At 39.8% G+C, this 22834-nt stretch overlaps 1 protein-coding gene across 4 annotated transcripts in view; it reads left to right on the top strand.

The window, feature by feature from the left end:
• The window catches only part of PRKDC (protein kinase, DNA-activated, catalytic subunit), a 139510-nt gene that overhangs the window by 31930 nt on the left and 84746 nt on the right, over positions 1–22834 (top strand). For all 4 annotated transcript variants that reach the window (XM_089517274.1, XM_089517278.1, XM_089517276.1 and 1 more), the window contains 9 exons: positions 995–1085; positions 6114–6277; positions 9510–9662; positions 10923–11030; positions 11727–11953; positions 15451–15545; positions 16726–16825; positions 20972–21102; positions 22111–22365. In XM_089517274.1, coding sequence (XP_089373400.1) covers positions 995–1085; positions 6114–6277; positions 9510–9662; positions 10923–11030; positions 11727–11953; positions 15451–15545; positions 16726–16825; positions 20972–21102; positions 22111–22365 — 1324 coding nt within the window. The remainder of the gene's footprint in view (positions 1–994; positions 1086–6113; positions 6278–9509; positions 9663–10922; positions 11031–11726; positions 11954–15450; positions 15546–16725; positions 16826–20971; positions 21103–22110; positions 22366–22834) is intronic.

The raw sequence follows: 22834 nt of genomic DNA, 5'->3' as shown, positions 1-22834 counted from the left end.
ATTTCCAATAACCTTCTTAACAATTTTCCCCTTTGGAATTATATACGGTGGAAAAAGCAATACAATGTGATGGAGAACGTCTGGAGCTTGATCACAGTGACATGCACGATTCAAAAATGGGGTCTGCAGATATCTGCCCCGGTCACATTTGATGGGTGTACATTCAGTCTTGCAAACAAGGACTTTCCCTCAAGACTTTATAACAACCATAACCGTACAGAACCACCAGATAAAATACATTCGGTGGTAGTGGTCTATGTCAGCATAGGTGGCAGAGTAGTGTGTTGGCAGAAGCAGAGAGAACGCCTAGAGGGAAGGTAAGGAAAGCTGTCCCCATCATTTTTAGAAGAAGAATTCAGTACTGGCAGCCTGTTTTCTCTAATTCTTGACTTCAAGGTTAGTTCTCAGAGTCAGGGTGTTCTGGAAAGGCTGCTTCAGATAATCTTCTGTGCTGTGACACAGAGCCAGCAACTGTCTTATTCTGATGGTGACAGAGACCACTTTAATTTCCTGCCATCACAGTTTTTGCACAGCCATATTAAAGAGTGCAGTCGCTAGCATAATCGATTGTTATGCTATTGTACAGCAACAGAGTTCTGGCAGATGTGTTTGCAGAACAGTTCTGTACATTTTGGCTTGGAAGTTAATCTTAATGATATCACTGAGATTTAGTCACAGATATGTGTATTGGCTTCAGATTAAGCTAGCTTCCACTGGTATGTTTTTGCAGTTTCAGCCACTGATATGTATTCTTTATTGATAGAAACAGTGTATTTTAACAGCACTCTTCTAGAAGACATCAATATTAAGTCACAAAAGCTATCATAAAAGTGAGACAACTTTTCTTTTTTTGACATTTTTTAAATCCAAAAGAAGAACCCCTAATTTTCTTTTCCTTTGTCAAAAAGGCTTTGATCCTTTTGTGCCCACATAGTGCCTTAAGGTCAAAGACAAATTTATTGACTTCTTTTCTTCCACTAATATTTTTGTTTAGGAGAAAGATCTTTCATTCGAAGAAGTACGAGCTAGAGTTGTACGCCTTCTTGGCTCTCTAGGAGGACAAATAAACCGGAATTTGGTTACAGGTCAGTGTTCAGAAAAACCATTTTGAAATGTTAAATAATTTCTACAAATCTGGCTTTTCAATGAGTTAATCTGTTTCATGTGTCATTTTATGTGCTCTATGATGTGCAAAAGAGGGGCATAGCCAGCACCAAAGCATAACTATCTTTCTAGCTTTGTGTTCAATAACTGGTAGAGAATATATATGTGATGATGAGAGCCACATGAAAACCAGTCGTTTCTGTGTGGTGGTTTTGGCAATGATTCCTGTGTGAATCACAGGAGGGGCATTTTCACGCCCCTCCTGAAAATGCATCGGGGCCGCAGCAAACACATGTTACGACCCCAATCCACCTTGAACCCAGCCCAAATAGGAACGGAAAAGATCCGTTCCTATTTGGGCCAGGAAAGAGTCAGCTTTCCTGGTTTCACCACAGCTCCAGGGCGGCTTCAAGATGCTCCAGTGGTGCATGACGTTTAAATGCCACACTGCCAGAGCATCTTGAAGCTGCCCATATCTGGGCAGCCGGCCAGCTTCCAGATGTCATCAGAGTGTACAGTGTGTAAACACAGTGCACCCAGGACACCCAGAAAGCGTCTTTAACAGGCCATCTGTTCCATCCCTTAGTTATTCCAGTGAATCTGCAGTAGAATAGGTCATCTATACATTTTAGTCAAAGACCATTCCATCAGCATGTGTTTCACAGATGCAGTTGATGAGATTGTTTTTTAATAGTTGCAACAGTTCATATTTATCTACCATAGGCATTTTTGCGGAGCCATTCTTGAATGCGAATATTATGTTGAAACTGGCTATACTTAACAATCAGCTGCATAAATACTGGTTTTTAAAAATGAGTGCAATCTGCTCTGTTTCTTTTCTTTTAGTGTTTATTTAAGAACAACACAACAACCTAGTTAACTTGGGAGGATTCTGAATTTTTTTTTAAGTGAAGGTGGTTAGTGTCAAGTTGAAATGTTCTGGATGTCAGAGTAAATGTTCTTAGGATGCAAAACTAAGGAGATGTGGCCTTATTTGTACATTGACAACAGTATTTTTGGTTTAATTTTGCACTGTTTGAAGTAATCTGCATTTTTAAAAGTTAAATTGTTTGGCTAGAACTTTATAATAGCGGAGGCGGGATACAGACCGCCATATAGTACGTCTTCTATATGTACTAGGGTTAGGAAGGGGCGGTGCTTCCGCACCCCCCTAACCCTAGTACGTATAGAATACGTACAACATGGCGGCGCCCCTTCCACATGGGGGCCGCCATGTTTATGTATCGGACGCTGAGCGTCCGTACGTGTCGCGGCGCCTGTGACGTCGCGAGTCCGCGCCAGGCGCCTCGCGACGTCATAAAGGCACCGCAAAAAGAAGCTCCGAATTTTTTTGTATCCCGCCATAGTTTCTTTTTTCTGTTCTTTTTGATATTTTGCTTTAATATTTCTGAGTCTGGCCTAGGTCCTGCAGTTTAATCTTATAATTGTGTTTGGCTTCTTAGTAGGTGTACTACAAAATTTCTACTCAGAAATTTGTTTCTTTCTTCCTCCTCCAGAACTTATATTAAAACCAAGCCATGTCTGAAACCTAATTTATGGTAGCAAAAATAAAACTAAACATAACAATTATAAAACAAAAATAACTAGAAATTAATTTACAGTAGTTTCCTCATTGAGCCCTAGTTGGAAGTATAGTCACTGTGTGAAGATAAATGACTTGAACCAGTTCCCAACTTTTTATTAAAGTAACCACTAGTTCAACTGGAAAACCACCCTTCAATCTCTTGATTAAATTATTCTCCAATGAAAATTAACGGTGACCACCTCTGATTTTGGGAGACTCATCTTTCTATCCACTTCAAGGAATATAATCATCTCCAATTCAGAATTCATGCCAGATGCTTTCATTGGCTACTTCTGCAGATCTTCCATTCAAGAGGAAAAAGACAGAGAAGATTACTTTCTCTATATCCTTCCAGTAATCCTTTGTTTTGTTTCATCATGGATTACTGCCTACTATTTATCTTGGGCCTTCTAATACAGAGTAATTTCCAAATTATAAATGTGGCTAGTCTCCTGAAGAAATGGCCCATACTCATCATTTAGTGCACTATCAGTCCATTTGAACTTAGAACCATTGGTTATTACTCTTCTTCAGACCGGTCTGTATTGAGTAAGAAAACATATTGGGCTTATGGTAATCACAAGGATGCTTGGTTCGGTAGAAGCAGGCACCCTGCCTCACCATACTTGTTGTCACCTTGATTTCTGGAAAAATATTTAAACCATTCTTATAGGCAGAATAATTTTATGTGAGGGTTTTCTCTTTTCATTTTATTTCATTTCCCCTTTGGCTTCAATGAAGACCTTTCTTAGAGGTCTGGGCTAAGAGACTTCAGGCTTTCTGCAAATTTGGACCAAAATTGGACTGCAAATTTCCATCATCTCTTTCCATTGGTTGTGGTGACTAAGGCATATGGGAAACATAATCAAACATTATTTGCAGAACCCAGGGTTTCCCATCCTTGTTCTAGGGGACCAAACTTAATTTATTAATTAAAGGCATGGTTGTGTTAGTCTGGATCTGATAGCACCTTTGAGACTAACAAAGGGGCAAAATAGATGGGCATCCAGGAGTGGCCAGAAGCCACTCCCAGCCCGATCACCCTGGGGCCGTGGTGAACAAACGCTGAAGGCCCAAGGGCACCTCCTGCCATGATCCCAAACTACTTTTGGGGTAGTTTGGGCAGCCCTGGGACAGCTTCTGAGTGCTCCAGGGGCACACATTGTGTAAATGCCACTTCCCTGCTGTGGCTGGAAGTCGCCCCTTTCTGCCAGAAGTGGCAGGAGTAATCTAATTATTACTATGAATAAGGCATATCAAATGTTCTGCATGTCCAGCATGCTGCTAACTTAACTGTAATTTTGCAGCACAATTATACTTCTAAAGCTAGTACACTTAGTGTTTCCTGTTCTTTGATTTGACTGATCTATTTGAATTCACAGTACTTTTTAATTCTGCTTGATTTCTATGTTCAAACATAATTGTAATCATTTCAAGAAAACAACTAATATGAGAAAATACAGTGTCTCTGAAATTTCAAAATAAATAGGTTGAAAGTGTATGTAAGTGTCTATATTTGACCTACAATATTTAAAGGACTGAATCCTACATATTTTCTTCCCCAACCATGTGATCTTTCTGTTTCAGTAGCTTAAATGATGCCAGTTCTAACCTGCAGTTTTTGTCAATACCTGTAGTATGCTAGAAAGCTAATGTTCAGTTAGTTCTGTTTCTCAAATATGTATATCTCCCAATATATTCACTGGGAGCCCCTGGGAGCTGCATCTGGCAATAATGGAATGTACCCATTTGCTGCCCAAGATGAAGTCAGTGTCTCCAATTATCTAGAAAAGGAAGAAGAGTGGTTCCACTCTGTCACTGGAGGAAACTTTTAAAGACAGATGATTCAGATTCAGTTCTGAGAAGTTTGTTCCCTCATTTTCCACGCCACGCTGGGTCTTTACTCTAAAGCTCCAGTCAAGTTGTTCTTCAAACTTCAGTCAACCTCTTCTTGAGTTTTCCTTCAACAAAAGCCCAATAATCTAAGCTTTAGACCAATGGAGTAAGGAGGAATGAGATGCTCCTTTGTAGGAGAAATGAAAGATCATGTAAAACTTCCACCTGGTGCCTAGCCCAATAATCTAAGCTTTAGACCAATGGAGTAAGAAGGAATGAGATGCTCCTTTGTAGGAGAAATGAAAGATCATGTAAAACTTCCACCTGGTGCCTACAGCCCTTACCAAGCATCCTTTAAACCCCTCAGGAAAGTTCCCCTGCATATTTTTTTCATTTAAATTATATTCCTAGTTGCTCAGCTGGAAGATTGTCCAGGCTGCAGACTCTCTGGGTTTGTAACCAGCTTCACATCCACTAGAGACAAAGTCATTCATATCTTTGATCACACCGTTCTTCTGAAGATTACTTCTCTTTTTCCATAGGTATTAGGAAACGGTCCTTTCCTCCTTCTGTCTCAGTCTCTCCCACCCCTCTGAGGGGCACTCACTATCAACAATGTGCTCAAAATTTATGTTAGAAAGGCCATAGACATTAAGATTCTACCTTTCTATAATTTCATCCAGCCTTCTTAGGGAAAGGGGTCTCAAGAACCTCACATTAATTGAGAGTTTGCATTAGCTTAGTATATGATTTAGCTTATGTCTCTAGAACATGGAGTATAGCATCATACTCCATTTAGGCAGCAGCTATACTGACTGCTTATTCTACAAGTCATTCAATATCTGAGATTTTTAGAACATCTTCATGTCTTAAGCCCAATATATTTCCCATAGAATATGTCAACAGTGGCAGCTGTCAGCAGGTGGTTCCTCCAGTTTTTGATGGACTAGACACATAAACTATGATCCCTGGAGAAGAGTTTAGGAATATCTCATACTGCTGGATGTCTCCCAAGGGAACTCCCATAGAAGGTGATATTGGTACTGACTTGTGAATGTTTCTTCTGGGGATGTATGTTTGAACACTTGCCTCACATTTAAGGTGGCTGATGGTGCCTGCACTTTACCTTTATTAAGAGTCTTAATTAATTTCTTAGAAAGGGATTCTGTGACACCTACCTTTCCCCTTTCCTACAATTGACACTGTCCTCCAGCTTGGTTACTCTTGAGCACACAAGCCAAATTCAGTTCTATAGTCAGAACTGGGAAGGAGGTAAAGGTCAGCCACTTTTATTCAACAGTCATTATATGACCTTCCTTTTGGAGCACAATCCATATTGCAAGATGACTCCCATGTTATTCCCCTTCATGGTGAGTACCAGTCTTATCTCCTGTGTAACTGTCAGTAAACCTCTGTTGTTCTAGATAATTGCAGTTTAACTAGGTGCCACCATAAAAGTCATTTCTGATAAATGGAACATGACAGCTAGATTGCAAAGTCTTGTTTTTTGTTTGTTTGTTTTGTTTTGCTTTGCTTTAGTGTGACTCTTTTTTGTGTGATTGTGTGCACTTTTTTCCTAATAAACTAGCTTGTTCTGCTGAGGAAAAGATGAAAAAATATGTATCTTGGGACACGGAGAGACGCCTGAGTTTTGCAGTTCCGTTTGCTGATATGAAACCTGTTATCTACTTGGACTTATTCTTGCCTCGTGTCACTGAACTGGCTCTTTCTGCTAGTGATAGGCAGACTAAGGTATTCCAATTGCTGCTGCTTCCTGTTTTTGGAATGAACCCTTTATTTAATGCAGTGTAACTATGAGGTTTTATTTGAGTTTGTTTTTTAGTTGTGGTCAGGAAAATTCACAGGAATTGTCCTGGCAAATGGAGACAAAATCTGAGTGCCAGCTCTTCAGTTCAATCATAAAAGAAGTGAAGTTTCTTCTCATTAAGTTATAGTCATGGTTATACCGCTGAAATTTAGCAAAATTTAACTACCGTATTTTCCGGTGTATAAGACGACTTTTTAGCCCAGGAAAATCTTCCCCAAAGTCGGGGATCGTCTTGTATGCCGGAAAAAAAAAGGCCAAGCCAGCCAGCTGGGTCCTAAAGAGAGCCCGCGACGGCAAAGCCTTCTCCCAAGGCGGAGGACACACCGCACGGCTCCTTTGCCTTCGGGAGAAGGCTTTGCCGCTGAGGGCTCTCTTTAGGACCCAGCTGGCTGGCTTGGCCTTCTTCCAAAGGCAGAGGAGCTGCGCGGCATGTTCTCGGCCTCAGAGAAGGCCAAGCCAGCCGGCTGGGTCCTAAAGAGAGCCCGCGTCCCTCTCTCCCCTCCCCTCTCCCTTCCCTTCCTTCCCCTTCCCTCCCTCCTTCCTTCCTTCCCTTTCCTCCCTTCTTCTTTCCCTTCCCTTCCTAGGTTTCTTTCTCTTTCTCCATTACTTTTCCTTTCCTTCTTTCCCTTTTCCCCCTTCCTTCCTTCCCTCCTTCCTTCTCTCCCTCCCCTTTTTCTTCCTTTTCTTCTCTTCCTTCCTTCCTTGCTCCCTCCTCTCCCTTCCCCTCCTGTCCTCCTTTTCCAGGGCACCCAGGGGGAAAGCGGTGGCATTCCTCTCTGGGGAGGTCTTTCTACCTTCCCTCCTGAGGCTCAGTCCTTCCCAAGAGAAGGAGCAGAGGGTTTCCCGCACTCTGCCTCTGCCTCTCCTCTTCCCTTCTCTCGTGAAGGATGGAGCCTTGTTGGGGGAAAGAGAGAGCTCCCCAGTCAGTTGGGAAGGAGGAAGCAAGGACTTTTTGTTGCCAGGCTGGAGACTATAGTCCAAAACACACTGCAGCAATAATCCAGTCTGAGACTGCTTTAACTGCTCTGGCTCAGTGCTAGGGAATTCTGGGAAATGTAGTTTTGTGAGAGATTGAGCCTTCTCTGTCAGAGAGCTCTGGTGCCACAATAAACTCCAGTTCCCAGGATTCCCTAGCACTGGGCCAGGGCAGTTAAAGTCCTCTCAAACTGGACTATTGCTGCCCTGTGTTTTGGACCTTTGTTTCTTTTCTTTGGCTAACTGGAGAGAAAAACAACTCCTCTTGGCGCGCAGAGAAACTAGCCAGGCTTCTCCTTAGGAGTCTGTCTGGAGGCTTTTTCCAGGCTTCCCGCTTTCTTTCTTTCTTTCTTTCTTTCTTTCTTTCTTTCTTTCTCACATGCCTCTCATGGTGTATCTACATTGTAGAAGTAGAATGTGCCATCCACTTTAATTGTCATGGCTCCATCCACACAGAAGCATAGGGTTTGTAGTTTTTATAAGTTTTATAAAACTACAAATCCTAGGATTCCAATAGGAGCCACTTGAACTGCCATGGCTCCATCCATACAGAATCCCTGGGATTTGTAGTTTGGAGCAGCCCCCCCTGCATTCTTTGGGCAGAGAAGGCAAAAGACCTTATAAAACTACAAATCCTAGGATTCCAATAGCATGGAGCAGCGGCTCTTAAAGTGGCTTCAAACTACATTAATTCTACAGTGTAGATGCACCAAGAGGAAGGGCGGGAAGAGTTGTCAAGGCAAGTGAAATAATGTTGTGTATGCTATTTCAGAAGTGGAACACACTCTTTCCTCGGAGTGTACTGGAGTCTCCTTCTTTGGAGGTCGTTCAGCAGAGGCTGGATGGCCATCTGTTGGGGATGCTTTGATTGTGATTTGCTGCATGGCAGAATGGGGTTGGACTAGATGGCCCTTGGGGTCTCTTCCAACTCTAGGGACATTATCAGAAGGCCAAGCCAGCTGGTTGGGTCCTAAAGAGAGCCCATGGTTGCAAGGCCTTCTCTGAGGCGGAGGACATGCCTCGCGGCTCCCCTGCCTCGAGAGAAGGCAGCCAGCTAGCTGGGCCCTTCCTCTTTCTCCTCCTCTTCCCCTCTTCTTTTTCTTCTTCTTCTCCTCCCCTTCTTCTTTTTCTTCCCCTCTTCCTCTTCTTCTTTCTCCTCCTCCTCCTCTTCTTCCCTTCTTCTTTTTCTTCTCCTCCTCCTCCTCCTCCTCTTCTTCTTCCCCTCTTCTTTTTCTCCTCCTCCTCCTCTACTTTTTCTTCTCCTCATACTCTTATTCTTTCTCCACCTCCTCCTCTTCTCCCCCTCTTCCTCCTCCGCTTCTTCTTTTCCTCTTCCTCCTCCTCCTTTTCTTTTTATCCTCTTTTTCCTATTCTTCTTTATCCTCCTTTTCGTCTTTCTCCTTCTCCTTTTTTCTCCTCCCCCCTCTTTCTTTTCTGCTGCCGCTGCTGTTGTTATTGTCGTGTGCCTTCAGCTCCTTTCTGACTTATCGTGGAAGAGAGGGGTGGTCTTATACGGTGAGTATATCCCAAATACTCTATTTTAAGTTGTAAAGTTGAGGGTCGTCTTATACGCCCGGTCGTTTTATATGCCGGAATATACGGTAGTAATTTCCAAACCTCCATCAGCCTCATCTACATGGCCAGTGGAAAGGGCTTGTGAGAGCTTTAGTAAAAAAATGTCTGGAAGGCCAACAGTTTCTTCTCTCTGACCTGCAAGATAACATCCTAGATGTTATGAGTGTCTCGTGTTTTTAGTTATAATTACAAAGTTAAAATTACAAAGGGTACTGGGTATAATGTCAATTGATCTGAAGATATGGAAAGATCTACAACCCCAAGATACTGGGGTTCTGAATGATCTCCATACATAGTGAAAACTCACACAAAAATGCAATATTTGTTTTGATTTTACACAAAATTTAAGATTTCTAGGATTATTTTTCTTTAAATTATTACATTTATATTTTTATTAGATACATTTTACTTTGTGTACTTAATAGCTGTAACTTAAACTAGGAATATCACCTGAACATGGGTTAGTAAAACAAAGTTTTCTCAAGATTGTTGTTTTAATGTCTTATTTTGCATTTCGTAATAAACTGGATGTTCTCCCAAAAAGTGTTGGTTCTTTTGCATAAGCGAGCGTTGAACTGATATCCTTAATTGGATCCCTTTTTCCAGGTTGCAGCTTGTGAGCTCTTGCATAGTATAGTTATATATATGTTGGGGAAAGCTTCTCAGATGCCTGAAGGACAACAAATTTCTCCACCGATGTCACGCTTATATAAACATATATTTCCTGTACTTCTTCGACTAGCCTGCGATATTGATCAGGCAAGTAAACCTATGTTTATTTTAAAATTATGTTGCTTAAAATCAACTGTAGATGATCTTTTGCAGTGGTTTTAACTTTCTTCGGTTTGGTTTGGTTTTCATTTTCTTTTTCAACACACACACACACACACACACATGTTTTTATCTTGGAGCCATGGTGAATGAGAAGAGGAAATGATAATACAAACTTAGAAAATGATCATAATCAGTTTAGACAATACATAGTTAACCTCAAACAGAAGACAATAAAAGCAGATCATATACCAAAATGCTTAAGATGAATGTGTGCTGTATGATATAGATATATATGTATATGTATATGTATATATGTATGTATATATGTATATGTACATAAAATGTATCTTGAAATGGATATTGATTATTATTATTATAGTTTATTTCTAAAGCACTGTAAATGTACACATGCCTCCTTCTATACTGTCCCCTTTCTTTTTTGACATTCTTTATAAAAGTCTGTGTCTGAAAATAATTCAGAAAAATTGATGAATCAAAACCTGCCACCTGAAGACATTTTTGTGGGCATTTTCACCTAGATGTCCTTTGCTATCTTTTGGACCTTATAGTTGTGCTGATGGTTTTCTTTTCCTAAGGAAAGGGGTTCCCAAACCAAGTTTGTTAGGGTTAAGTATTCGTGAAGATAAACACACATAAGGAAAAGGACAAGAAGCCAACATGCATAGTTCCATGAAATTATTAATAATGTTCATCTCAAATTTAGATGCAAAATGGATTTCCAACTGATCATTTTTATACCCCTGCAGAAGGATACTTCTTGGCTGGCCTTGCAACCTTGTTGTAGGTTCTAGGGTCTGGGAGTGTATGTCAGAAACAATTAAGGCCTTATGAGTGTCTTTCTGCTTTAAAAGGCAAATGTGATGCTTTAATAGTACAATAGCGTGGATTAGAGGAAGTCGCCTGTCCAAGAAATCTGTGTTACAATAGTCAGGTGCCTAATAGATGTTTTGATGTATTCATTGTGGCCCAGAAGAAACTGGAAATGGCAGGCATTAGGAGAAGGGCCCAATGGCTTTTAGAAAAAGAGTTGTTATGTAGCTTTATAGGGGATCTAAAAATTCACTTACATAAATATATTCACTTATTCATATTTAATATCAATTGAATATGAGAAAAAGAGTTCATAGTCCATATTATCAAGCTGTTGTAATCCTAAAATATCTACAATGTGATCTAAAGCACTGGGCAAACACAATTCAATACCACTTCACTTTTTCTTTTTAGGTTACAAGACAACTCTATGCGACTCTAGTTATGGAGTTAATTCACTGGTTCACAAACAACAAGAAATTTGAAAGTCAGGATACAGTGACATTGCTAGAAGCAATTTTGGTAGGTAATTGATACATGAGATGAACTTTAAGTACATTAAGTAAAACTACATTTTAATGTATATTAGATGTTAGAATGAATTGTCCCTTTAGTTGTTGAGCTTTAGTGTAGTCTATATATCAATCTTATGTTGATAATTTTTATGTTGGTTTTAGGCCCAAAACACACTGGCAGAATGATGCAGCTTGAGGCCGCATTGGAGGCATAATATTTAGATTACGCATGCCCCGAACGCAGCCTGAAGCCGCACTAACTCCATGTCATTGCAGTAGAATCAGACCAAGAAGGATGGGATAGAATCCTCACCTTCCAGTGGCCAAGTTCAGGACCGCCACCACGGCCCACATTGGGGCTGGGCATGTGCAATTGCTGCAATCCCAGCATGAACAGCACCGGAGCTGCACAAGGCTGCGCCATCTGGGCCATTTGTTTCAGGCCTTCGTGTAGTTTTAGATATGATAGCAATTGTTTTTAATTTATTAAACTGTTAGATTGATTTAAAACTTTGTGAGTCATCTCAGTTCTTACTTAATTGGACAGTATAAAATACCATAAATGAACAAGAAATCAAAGCATTCTTCATTATGCTATATCTAATGAAGAACAGTTGCTCACAATTCCTGGCGTCAGGAACAAATGAATCATGTTTCAGATGATTCTTATAGTGAACTGTCTCTGTTCTGTTCTCTATTTCAGAATGGGATAGTGGACCCTGTAGACAGTACTTTGAGGGACTTCTGTGGTCAGTGTATCCATGAATTTTTGAAGTGGTCTATTAAACAGACTACACCCCAGCAGCAGGAGAAAAGTCCAGTGAATACCAAATCTCTCTTCAAGAGACTATACAGCCTTGCTCTCCATCCCAATGCTTTCAAGCGGTTAGGAGCTGCGCTTGGCTTTAATAATATCTACAGAGAATTTAGGTAAGCAAGAGAATTTGTACAATACAGGTATGGGGGAAAGGAGTGTCTAGTATCTATCAAAATGCACATTGTTCATATATCTTTTTTAAAAATTCTGTACAGACAAACATATTAACAACATCTGTCTCTGGATTAACAGACTTTGCGCTTTTGGGATTCTTTCTCTGAGGATGTAAAAATGTCAGAGACACAGGAAAGTGTGTGGAATGGATTTGTGCTATAGGGATGATATTTACTGATGTTCTGCGAAACGTTTTTAGCTTGTTAGGTTTAAGATCTTTTCTCTATTTCTTTGCCTGAGTCAAACAAGAAAAATGCATATCAGCTGATGTGTCCTGGGTGAGTAATCTCCTCAACAAGGAGGCTTGCCTAAGCATTTGCCATACTTTATTTCATAAAGCAGACACAAACCTCTTTAACTGCTATGTCTATCATATTTGTCTGTCAGTTTAAATGCTGTTTTTACAGATTTTTTGCTGTTAATTACCTTTGAAATGACCCCGACTCTTGGCAGCCCCTTGAATGAGACATCTCTAAGACTCCAAGTCCTCCACTGTTCTGCTTAGGTCCTGCAGACTCTTAGATTGTTGATGTTCCTTCCTCCTATTTTTACTCCTCTATCTTCTGAGTCCAGACCTGCTTTTCTTATGATATTTTCTGTGTACAAGTTGAACAGATAGGGAGATAGAATTCCATATTCTGTTCTAACATTAGCCTCTTGTCTGAAGTACAGATTCCTCATCAGGACTAACAAATATAGTGGCACTCCCATTGTATTAAGAGTATTTCATTCCTATAGTCTATAAAACACATGCTGATTTTCTTCTAGAATTCTTTGGTTCACTCCATTATCCATTATATGCTTGCAGTGTGGTCCCTAGTGCTCTTCCTTTCCTGAACCCTGCTTGCACCTGTGGGATTTGTCTCTCCATATATGATTGGAGTCTATGCTGCAGAATTTTGAGCATAATTTTTCTTGTTTGGGAAATTAATGGTATGGTCCTATAGTTACTGCAGTCTTTTGTGTCTTCTTTTTTTGGATAGTGGTGTATATTGATCCTTTCCAGTGTATTGGCCATCGTTATATTTTCCATATTTGTTGGTCTAGTTTAGTTAATAGTAGAGTTGATTCTGTCTGTGTGGATTGTAAAAATTTAATTGAAATGTCATCTGTTCTTGGTGATATATTCTTCTCAATATTGTTTATTGCAGCTTCCACCTCACTTTCTAGAATTGGTTTAAACTTCCATTTGAGTTTCTGGATCTTGTGGAAAGGACCTCTCATTCTTCCTTTATGTTGTTGTCTTCTACCGTATATACTTGTGTATAAGTTGACCTCTTGTATAAGTCAATGGCAGGTTTTGGGGACAGAATTACGGATTTTGATATGACCCGTGGATAAATCGAGGGTCAAACTCAGGAGCATGTAACAAAGGATCTAAACGGGGGGAGGGCACCACATCCCTCCTTCCTCTCTGGATCTCATTCAAGAGTCACAGTGTGGGCATGCAAAATGTGGACACAAACCTCCGATTTCCTTCCCTTCCCCACAACTTTCCCCAAGGCTGATGGGTTGCAAAAAGGAGGGCACAGACCTCATCCGATTTCCCTCCCTTTCTCACAACTTTCCGCAAGGCTGATGGCTTGGAAAAAGGGGGACACAGACCTCCGATTTCTCTCCCCTTCTCTCTCTCCTTCCTCTGTTCTCCACCAGCTTTTCCAAAGCTCATGTCGCAGTATTACCATATTGACCTGTATATAAGTCTACCTAGGATTTTGGAGCTCATTTTTGGGCTAAAATGTTTCGACTTACAGATAAATATATACGGTATTTTTCTCCATTGATCATTGCAGTAGTTCTCTTTATCCTTGTGCATCTCCCTTTTATTTTGCTTCTCATCTTTCCATTACTGCTTGAAGCATTCCTTCTGTTATCCATTATATCTTCTTTGTCTTTTGTCCATCATTAGTGTTTCCTGCATTCTTTCTTGACTATGTCCTTGAGTTCTGACCATAGTCCTTCTGGTTCTCAGTCAATTATGTTTAATCATGCAAATCTGTTCTTTAGCATTTTCTGTGAAATCAGATGAGATGTTGTTAGGATCATGTTTTGGTATGATGACTGGTTTTGTGTTCTTCAGCTTTACTCCTACTTTTGTTATAAGTAGTTCATGATCTGTTCCACAGTCAGCTCCTATTCTAGTTTTGGCTGAAATAATAGAGCTTCTCCATTATCTGCTTCCAGTTATATAGTCTATCTGATTTTTGTTTTGGCCAGATGCCCGTGTGTATATTCTTCTCTCTGGTTGTATGAAGAAGGTATTAATGATTAATAGATTGTTGGCCTCACAGAATTTGGTTAGTTGCTTTCCTGCTTCATTTATTGTACATAGTCCAAATATTTCTGCAGTTACTTTAGTATTCCGGTCTCCTATCATTATCAAGCAATCTTATTTTGGTTGTCAATTTCTTTCTGCTGGCCCTCCATGGCCACATTATTTGGCCTGCCAACTGGCTGGCCAACCAAGCACTTTGAATACTGATAGTCTTTGCTGTGATTGGTGTTCAAAATTGGCATGTTCTTAAAAAGAAGTTTGGACAGTATGCACATTTAGATCAGTGGTTCTCAACCTTTGATTTTGCAGATGTTTGGAATTCCAGTTCCCAGACTTCCTTTCCAGCTGGCCATATTGGCTGGAACTTCTGGGAGTTGAAATTGACACCATCTGAAGGACAAAATATTGAGAATCCCTGCTCTAGATGTTTTTGGCCTGCAGCTCACATCAATCCTAACCAGCATAACCATTTGTAGGGGATTATGGAGGAACTGAAAGCCAAAAATATCTGGAATGCCACAGTTGCTCACACCACTCTTAATAAAGGCAATAACAGTGTAGTATTCTGATGTAATTCTATGTTGACTAAAAACAAGGAAAACCTTTTCATCACTTCGTAGGTGAGTTAAAGAATGAGAGGGAAGTACAGAATGCATGGGTTATGAGTCTTAGTGACACTGCAAACCATTATTTAATAGAATCTAAACCAGGCCAGCATTTATTTTCTTTTGCTAGTAGTGTACTATAATCTGGGGTTTATAATTTAATCTATAGAGAAGGAATAGGGGAAGTTGCAGTCAACAGGCAGAAGTGCTCCTCGTAATTTTTGACTGAAAATCCAAAGATGTAATCAATTGTATGAGTGACAGTTTGCTGCAGTAGTTCACCCTTACTCTGGATGGATTTTTGTCTCAATACGATATGCACTTGATAGCCCTGGGGCCTGTTGAAATCCAGAAGTTACATAGTACACCAGCTGATAACTATTTCTGCAGAGGTTTTTGGTTGGGGAAGTTTTTATGTCCATGAGTTACAAATTTGGTGGCTTATTTCAGTTTGCATAAAAATGATTTTTCTCATTTTATGCAATAAATATTATCTGTACATTCTAGTTTTCATATACTAGTCTAAACCAAACCTAATGCTCTCTTTATTTTGTAGGGAAGAGAGCACTCTTGTGGACCAGTTTGTCTTTGAAGCACTGGTTGTATATTTGGAGAGTCTGGCTTTGACTCATGGAGATGAGAAATCTTTAGGTGTGTACATAAAATTAGTTCATGTAAAATGACAAAGTTTTGTTGGATTTATTTATTTATTTATTTATTTATTTAATTTGTATGCTGCCTTTCTCCCAGAAGGGACCCAAGGCAGCTCACAGGTAGAAAGCATTGCAAAAAGAACATTGCAATCCAAACATAAAACATTTGAAATCATCTAAAAGCTGTACAAAACCACATAAAAATATACAAAAGCTAAAAGGCATGATCAACACACACAACTCTGGAGATCAGGGTTCGATTCCCAGCTTGGCCATGAGAACTCACTGGGTGACCTTGGGCAAGTCACACTCTCTCAGCCTCAGGTGAAGGCAGTAGCAACCCCCCTCTGAAGAAACTTGCCAAGAAAACCCCATGATAGGTTTTCCTTTAGGCTCGGCATAAATCAGAATCAATTTGAAGGCACAAAATATCAAGGGAGAGAAGCCAGAAAAAGGAAAAGTGGCAGAGAAAGAGAAAGGGAGTCAGAAGGAAAGATGGAGAGAGCAAGGGTGGTTTTTCTGGGCAAGACTTCTTCATGGGGGAAGTGGGGGATTCCCTGGCTTTCCCCTGAGGCTGAGAAAGCTTTTCCTTAGTATTTTAAACTTTAAAGAAATATTACCCTAAGACATTTTTAATTTGCTCTTAAAATTTGCTTCATTTTTGGAAACAATTCAAATATTTTCAAAGTAATAAAAACTAATTGGTCTGTAGAAATATGTTGGCAGAAAAAAATAGAAAGACTCTTTCAGTTATCTCAGGAGAAGGTTTTAGCACTTTTTGTGGATGAGTTTAACATTTTCATCTTTTTTCATTCTTGTTTAACTGAATATTTATAAAGCAAGGTATAGTAAGCTCTTGTTATTCGCTGGGGTTTGGTTCCAAGACTCCCTGTGGATAGCAGAATCTGTGGATGCTCAAGCCTCATTAAATATACTGGCACAGTAAAATGGCACCCTTTATATCAAATGGCAAAATCAAGGTTTGCTTTTTGGAATTTATATATTTTTAAAATATTTTCAAGCCATGGATGCTTGAATCCATGAATAAAAAAATCTGTGGATATGGAGGGCTGACTGTGGTTTTTGTTTTGTTTTTTAAATCTTTTTACTACTGGACTTGGTCTTTTAGATATTTTTATTTGGGCAGTTACAGTACAAATCTTTTCATTTGGAAACAGGCACAACACAACAATGTTGCGATGTTATTGACCACCTGAAGCGTATAATTAAGCGTAAAGCATCTACTCTCAACAAAGAAAGTAACAGGAGGATACCTCGGTTAGTAATCTTTGTTTTATCTGTCTATAAAAAAGCATTTATAGTAGTGAAGCAACCACACAACATTGTTACTGTATTTTTTCTCAGCATTGTTTTCAAAGCTTTGTGATGAAACTGGCAACCCCCTGGGTATTTAAGTGAGAAATAAGCACCAGTGAATCACTGTGGGATTTTAATCTGAATAAATGTACATATATTCCCAACTGATGGCATAGGGTCCATCTATTAATGGGTTAACTTGTATTGCCACTCAATCTAGAACCTCTATTCATCCGCATCTCCTCTTGTTTTAATTGTTCTTGTCTTGGCCAGGAAATGTATATTTGCCTCCTCCACTTTCTCTGCCCTTATTTCTGTCAACTGAGTTTACTAAGCCAATTTACAGTGCAATCTGAGGACAATTTACAGTGCAGTCTGTGCACTCAGATGCAGCCGAAACAATATTGTAGCAGAGTACAGAAACAAAAACTCCCATCTGTTGGTATTGGCAACGCATTGACTACTTCTCACCCTTTGAAGAAGAACTCACCGACACAGTTGATTTATCCAAAGTCCTTGGAGGCTTTATCTTCAGTTGCGATATGATACACATATATACAAACTCTCCTCTCTATCTTCTCATCAACAACTCTGTCTACTTTATATCAACTTACAGCTCCAACTCACAACAACCCACACAACCAACCTGCAAGTGACCTGTCTTGTGGTCCACTTATATAGTGTGTAGGTTATGAGTCATGATCTCGGGCCACATAGCTTGATGCAACCTTTGCAACTTTCATTCTTCTTTCTCAAATACACCCTCAGGATGGAGGAAGTTAAAATGAAGTCCTCAAACCTAGCTTAGCTTCTCAGAACTCTCTTGCCCCAAGGCACGTCTGTGTATTTTGAGACGTGAGTATCTTCTTAGCTGCCTCCCCCAGGAGCTGCAAAGATGCACACACAGCAGCACTTGTTTTGCCCTTGACAATGGCTGCTTCCTCCAGAGCTGCCTGTGCTAACAAAGCTGTTGAATCAGTTTGTATTGAAGCTGTTTGTCCTTCTGCCTCTGACTACACAATACATGAGGCATTGGAATTAGTTTCCATTCAGCAACTATTAAAAATAGAGCATGTAGCCTGTAAGTGGGCTATTAGTGAGGAATATTCAAAGGGAGCTATGGAAGACGGGAGGGGAGCCTACACTGACAGGGCTGTTTCCTTTCCAACTCCACTAATCCTTGCCCCAGCATCTGTGGCCCCAGTTTCATTTTCTGAGCATTTAGTGTGCCCTGATGGCACAGTGGTGAAATGCCTGTACTGCAGCCACTCACTCACAAACCACAAGGTTGTGAGTTCAATACCATCCAGGGGCTCAGGGTCAACTCAGCCTTGCATCCTTCTAAGGTCGCTAAAATGAGTACCCAGATTGTTAGGGGCATTTAGCTTACACATTGTAAACCACTTAGGGAGTGCTTAAGTGCACTGATAAGCAGTATAGAAAGGTACTTTTGCAGTGCCTTTCAAACCCAAGAGAGTGTGTGCACATGCTGCAATCTCCCATAGCAGTGAAGCTGTGTTGTAGACGCCGGTCCTTTTGATCAAGGCAATACCATGCCTGGTGTAGTGCCTTTCCTATGTCCATGCCCATGTTTGATCAGATTACATGGATTCAACAGATTTCCTTGGGTGAAAAAGGAGGTGAAAGGACAGAATCAACCTTTTGGAGGAATGGGTGTCAGTAGAGCTAGTGCATCTACCACACAACCTGGAAGGCTTTCCTGCAGTGGGCTCATAGAATATTTCTCCACAAGCAGCAAAGATTATGGATATTCTAGAATTCCCACAATGAGGTCTTGACATGGGACTTCAGCTCATTCTCAAATTAGGAGATTTTTCAGAGGGCAACCCTCCTCAGCCCCCCATGATCCACATAATTATCTCCTGGAACGTCAACCAAGTGCTCAAAGCTCTATCTAAGCCTTCTTTTGAACTGCTTAGATCCATTCTACTCAGGATTATTTTTGCAAAGGCCCTGTTTTGGGTTTACAGTTACTTCAATCAGAAGGGTTTCAGAACTTGCTCCCCTATCCATTGCCCCATCTTGCTGTAACTTTGTCACTGACACAGTATCTCTACAGTTGCATCCAGGTTTGCTACCCAAGATAAGCTCTGTATTTCGTCTCTCCCAGTCCATAGTACTTCCTTCATTCTGTTTTTACCTGAAACACTCCTTAGAAAAACAATGGCACAAGCTAGATGTATGAAGAGCCCTAAAACTGTATATTGTGCATACTGAGAAATTTTAAAAAACAGAGGCCCTGTTCATTTCATTTCTTCCCACCTCCCTGTGTTGAAGGTATCTTCTGCTACACTAACCAGATGGATCAAAGTGTGTATTTGGCTTACACAACCTTAGCTCATCCAAAACAACAGAATATTAACAGCATACTCAATATGATCAACTTCCACAACTGCTGCCTTTTTTGCTAATGCAGCCCTAGAGTAAATCTGTCAAATCTGTAAATCTTGGACTGCCTGAAGGACGAGACTTCTCCCTCCTTTAACTGTATTTTGTATTGTATTACGATTTTACTGTACACCGCTATGATCATCGCGGAATAGCGGTCTATAAATAAAACATATTATTATTATTATTATTATTATTATTATTAAGTAGTCACATGAGCAGCTCCATCCATGTTCACTAAATACTATAAAATAGTCAAATATGCCTCTCCCTAAGATACATTTGGAACAAGAGTTGTGCAACAATCAGTACCATATTAAAACACATTCTTGTTACCTTCCACCCTAGTGTACATGTCTGCTTGGGTAGATCCCATTAAGGGATGGCTCCTTTTCCACTGGCTGAGAATGGCACTTTGGAGGACTTTACCATTAAGGTCCATTTTTGCCAAGGAGGAGGACCATCCAGACTGCCCCCCCCCCCAAGTGGCAAGACCTAAATTCTTTACTGGACTTGGAGAGTCTTTTCTATTCTTTCTTGTGTATCTGCTTATGAAGGCATTGAAGCAGGAGAAGATGAAGATCAATATATGTTCTTTTTCAATAACATGGTATCTTGCCTAGCCTGGGTGGCAACAGAAGTTAACCTATTAATTGATGGCTCGCTCTCCTTTGGCAAGAATGGACCTTCATGGTAAGTCCTCCAATGTGCCAGTCAGACTGAAAATAATTTACAGTTCTATGGAATAGCACAGTTGGATGGTAAAATGAAGTCTGAGAACCAAGGGCTTCTTGTTTGTTCCTCATTTTTCCTTATGGATAAGATGGACCTTTCTGACTTTCCTCAACCTAGGGGGATAGCAAACAAATCACTTTGTTTTTTGATGGTCAGATCCATACATTAAGCCATTAGTAGACATAACATAGTGGTTTAAGCATTGGACTAAGACTCTGGAGACTAGTATTTGAATCCTAGCTCAGCCATGTAAACCCACTGGGTGACCTTGGGTAAGTAATACTCTCTCAGCCTCAGAGGATGGCAATGGCAAACCCCCTCTTAAGAAATCTATCAAGAAAACCCAATGATAGGGTTGCCTTAGTGTTGCCATAAGTCAGAAACTATTTGAAGGCATACAACAAAAACAACACAACAGCAAGAGAAAAAAGCAATTTGTTAAGACTTTTTTGTGGGTTTTTCGGGCTATGAAATTTCATTCTAGAAGAGTTTATTCCTGATGTTTCACCAGCACTGTGGCTGGCATCTTCAGCTGCTGGCAAAACATCAGGAATAAACTCTTCTAGAACATGGCCTCATAGCCTGAAAAACCCATAAAAAACAATGGATGCTGGCTGTGAAAGCCTTTGATTTCCATTAAGTAAGACATTGCAGCTCCTTCCAGCTATAAAAGACAGGGAAATGCTGTTTGATGTGCAGTAATGTTGGGAAAGGGCAATAATATTAAAGACTGTCACAATTTTGTTCAGCACTTAGGAGAAGAGAACAGATGTTTTTATTTTCAATACTATTTTTAGAGTTAAAGGCTTGTCATAAAGTCTGACTTATCGTGTTCTTATAGTTATTGAACTCCTTATTATTGGGAGCATTTAAATATAATTATTTTCATATTTAAAATTAGCTGAGCAGTGCTAATTTTGATTTAGGTTAATAATGTCAAGCATTTTTATTACATTCATATAGAGGATTTCCATCTACATCAATATCTTTAGTGGATGTAGTCATGTGGCTTTTAACACAGTGTGGACGACCCCAAACTGAGTGCCGGCATAAAGTCATGGAGCTTTTCTTTGAATTTGTTCCCTTGTTGCCAGGTTTGTATATTGCAGCACATGCAGACAGTTTGCTGCACGCGTAGCATAGTGGATTAGAGTTTGGGATATGAATTAGGGTGTGGACTAGAGTTTGGGATATGAATTAGGAATTTCAGTTGTCACCCCTACCCTGAGCTATTCAAATAGTTTCAAGAAAATCACTGTTTTTTCAAACTGAATCCTACATGTAGATCCACACAATGTTTTAAATTGTTGAAGGAAAATTAGATATGAAAGAAGATATGTGTATTTGTTAATAAATCTGCAGTTCACGTAATCTAGGGCAGTGGTTCCCAATATTTTGTATACCCCACACCTTTTGGAAATGTTTGATTAATGTAATCTAAAAGTAATATCACATTTGAAGATGAAGAAGTCTAATTTCTAATTTTTGAACCTCATACAATACTGTAGATGAACAAACTGAACTTAAAAAAATAAGCTTTTTAAGTCAGTTCATAAATGCAAATCTAAATTGAGCAATTAGATTCTAATTTATTCAGAAAAAATGAGTGATGTCTGATGTCTCATGGATACAAGCCACTCATTGTCACATCCCTTTGAAATTCCATCTTGCACCCCCTGGGGGCTGAGGGCACCCCAGGTTGGCAACTCTAAGGTAGGGGGATTTAAGCAACTCAGTTCATAATTACAGTCTAGGAATCATCTACATGTTCTGCTGAAGTGCAAGACTACCATACAGACTTATAAATTATTCTGTGAATTTGCTCAGTCCTTCCCAGTAAAGTCAGCTTTTTATTGATGATGAGATCATATTCACCACATATAAAATTTGGAGGTAGGGGGAAGCTATTATTTAAGCCACCTTCTCCCATTACCCCAGAAGTCACTTAAAGGTAACACTATCAGTAACTAGCAATAAAACTAGATTAATGTTGATTGGTCCCATGTTTATCAGAATTTTTGGCAGTTCTTTATTGATAGATGCAGGGTTGGATGTTTGCAGAACATTTTTTCAAAAATCTTTTAATCATGTTACTCCACCAGGAAACAACTCTCCATCTTTTTGGTTGGGTGGCATTCTTCAGAAACAAGGCATCTCTTTTCTCATAAAGAAATTTGAAGGAGGTGGCTATGAAGGTGACAATATGTCTGGAATCTTGTCTCATCCAACTCTTTATGATCTGCAAGAGACCTTTAGTTTGCGAGCTGTTGTGCAGTGGATGGATATGCTTCTTGCTGCTTTGGATTGTTATAATACTTTTATTGAACAGGGAATAATCGCAACACATGAAATATTAGGTAGGTAAATCAGAAAAGCAGCTTGTTTAATAATTCATCTTCCCAAATACATTATAACAAAGTGCCTAACTTACGTTTCTCTCAAAGAATTATCTTTTTCATTCTCTTGTTTTTAGGATAGAACTGATGACCTTTGTACTGAGAATACTGTGATGTCAGTGCCCCCCTTTCCTTATGTTTCTTTCTACTGTTGTCAGAGTATCCTGTGTTCTATTAGATCATGCTTTCCTGTTCACATATCCTCTTGCTCCATTTTAGATTCCCAGTTTTCTTCCATATCTTTCTAGAAGAATTCTTAAAGATAGTTTTACTCTCCCCTGAAAGTTTCAAGCAAACTTGTACAGCATTTTTTGACTCCTGGAGATGTCTCCTGTTCCATCTCAAACCTTTAAAAATTTATGTTGTCAAACACCATGGGCCCCTTCACACTCTACGGTTATAGTGCTGTGATTCTACTTTAATTGCCCTG

Source organism: Sceloporus occidentalis, unplaced genomic scaffold (genome assembly GCF_023333645.1).
Source record: "Sceloporus occidentalis isolate IW3139 unplaced genomic scaffold, rSceOcc1.0.p SCAF_3, whole genome shotgun sequence".
NCBI classification, from domain to species: Eukaryota; Metazoa; Chordata; class Lepidosauria; order Squamata; family Phrynosomatidae; genus Sceloporus; species Sceloporus occidentalis.
Note: the sequence above shows the minus strand (reverse complement) of the source record. Positions and strands in the feature narration are given on the sequence as shown.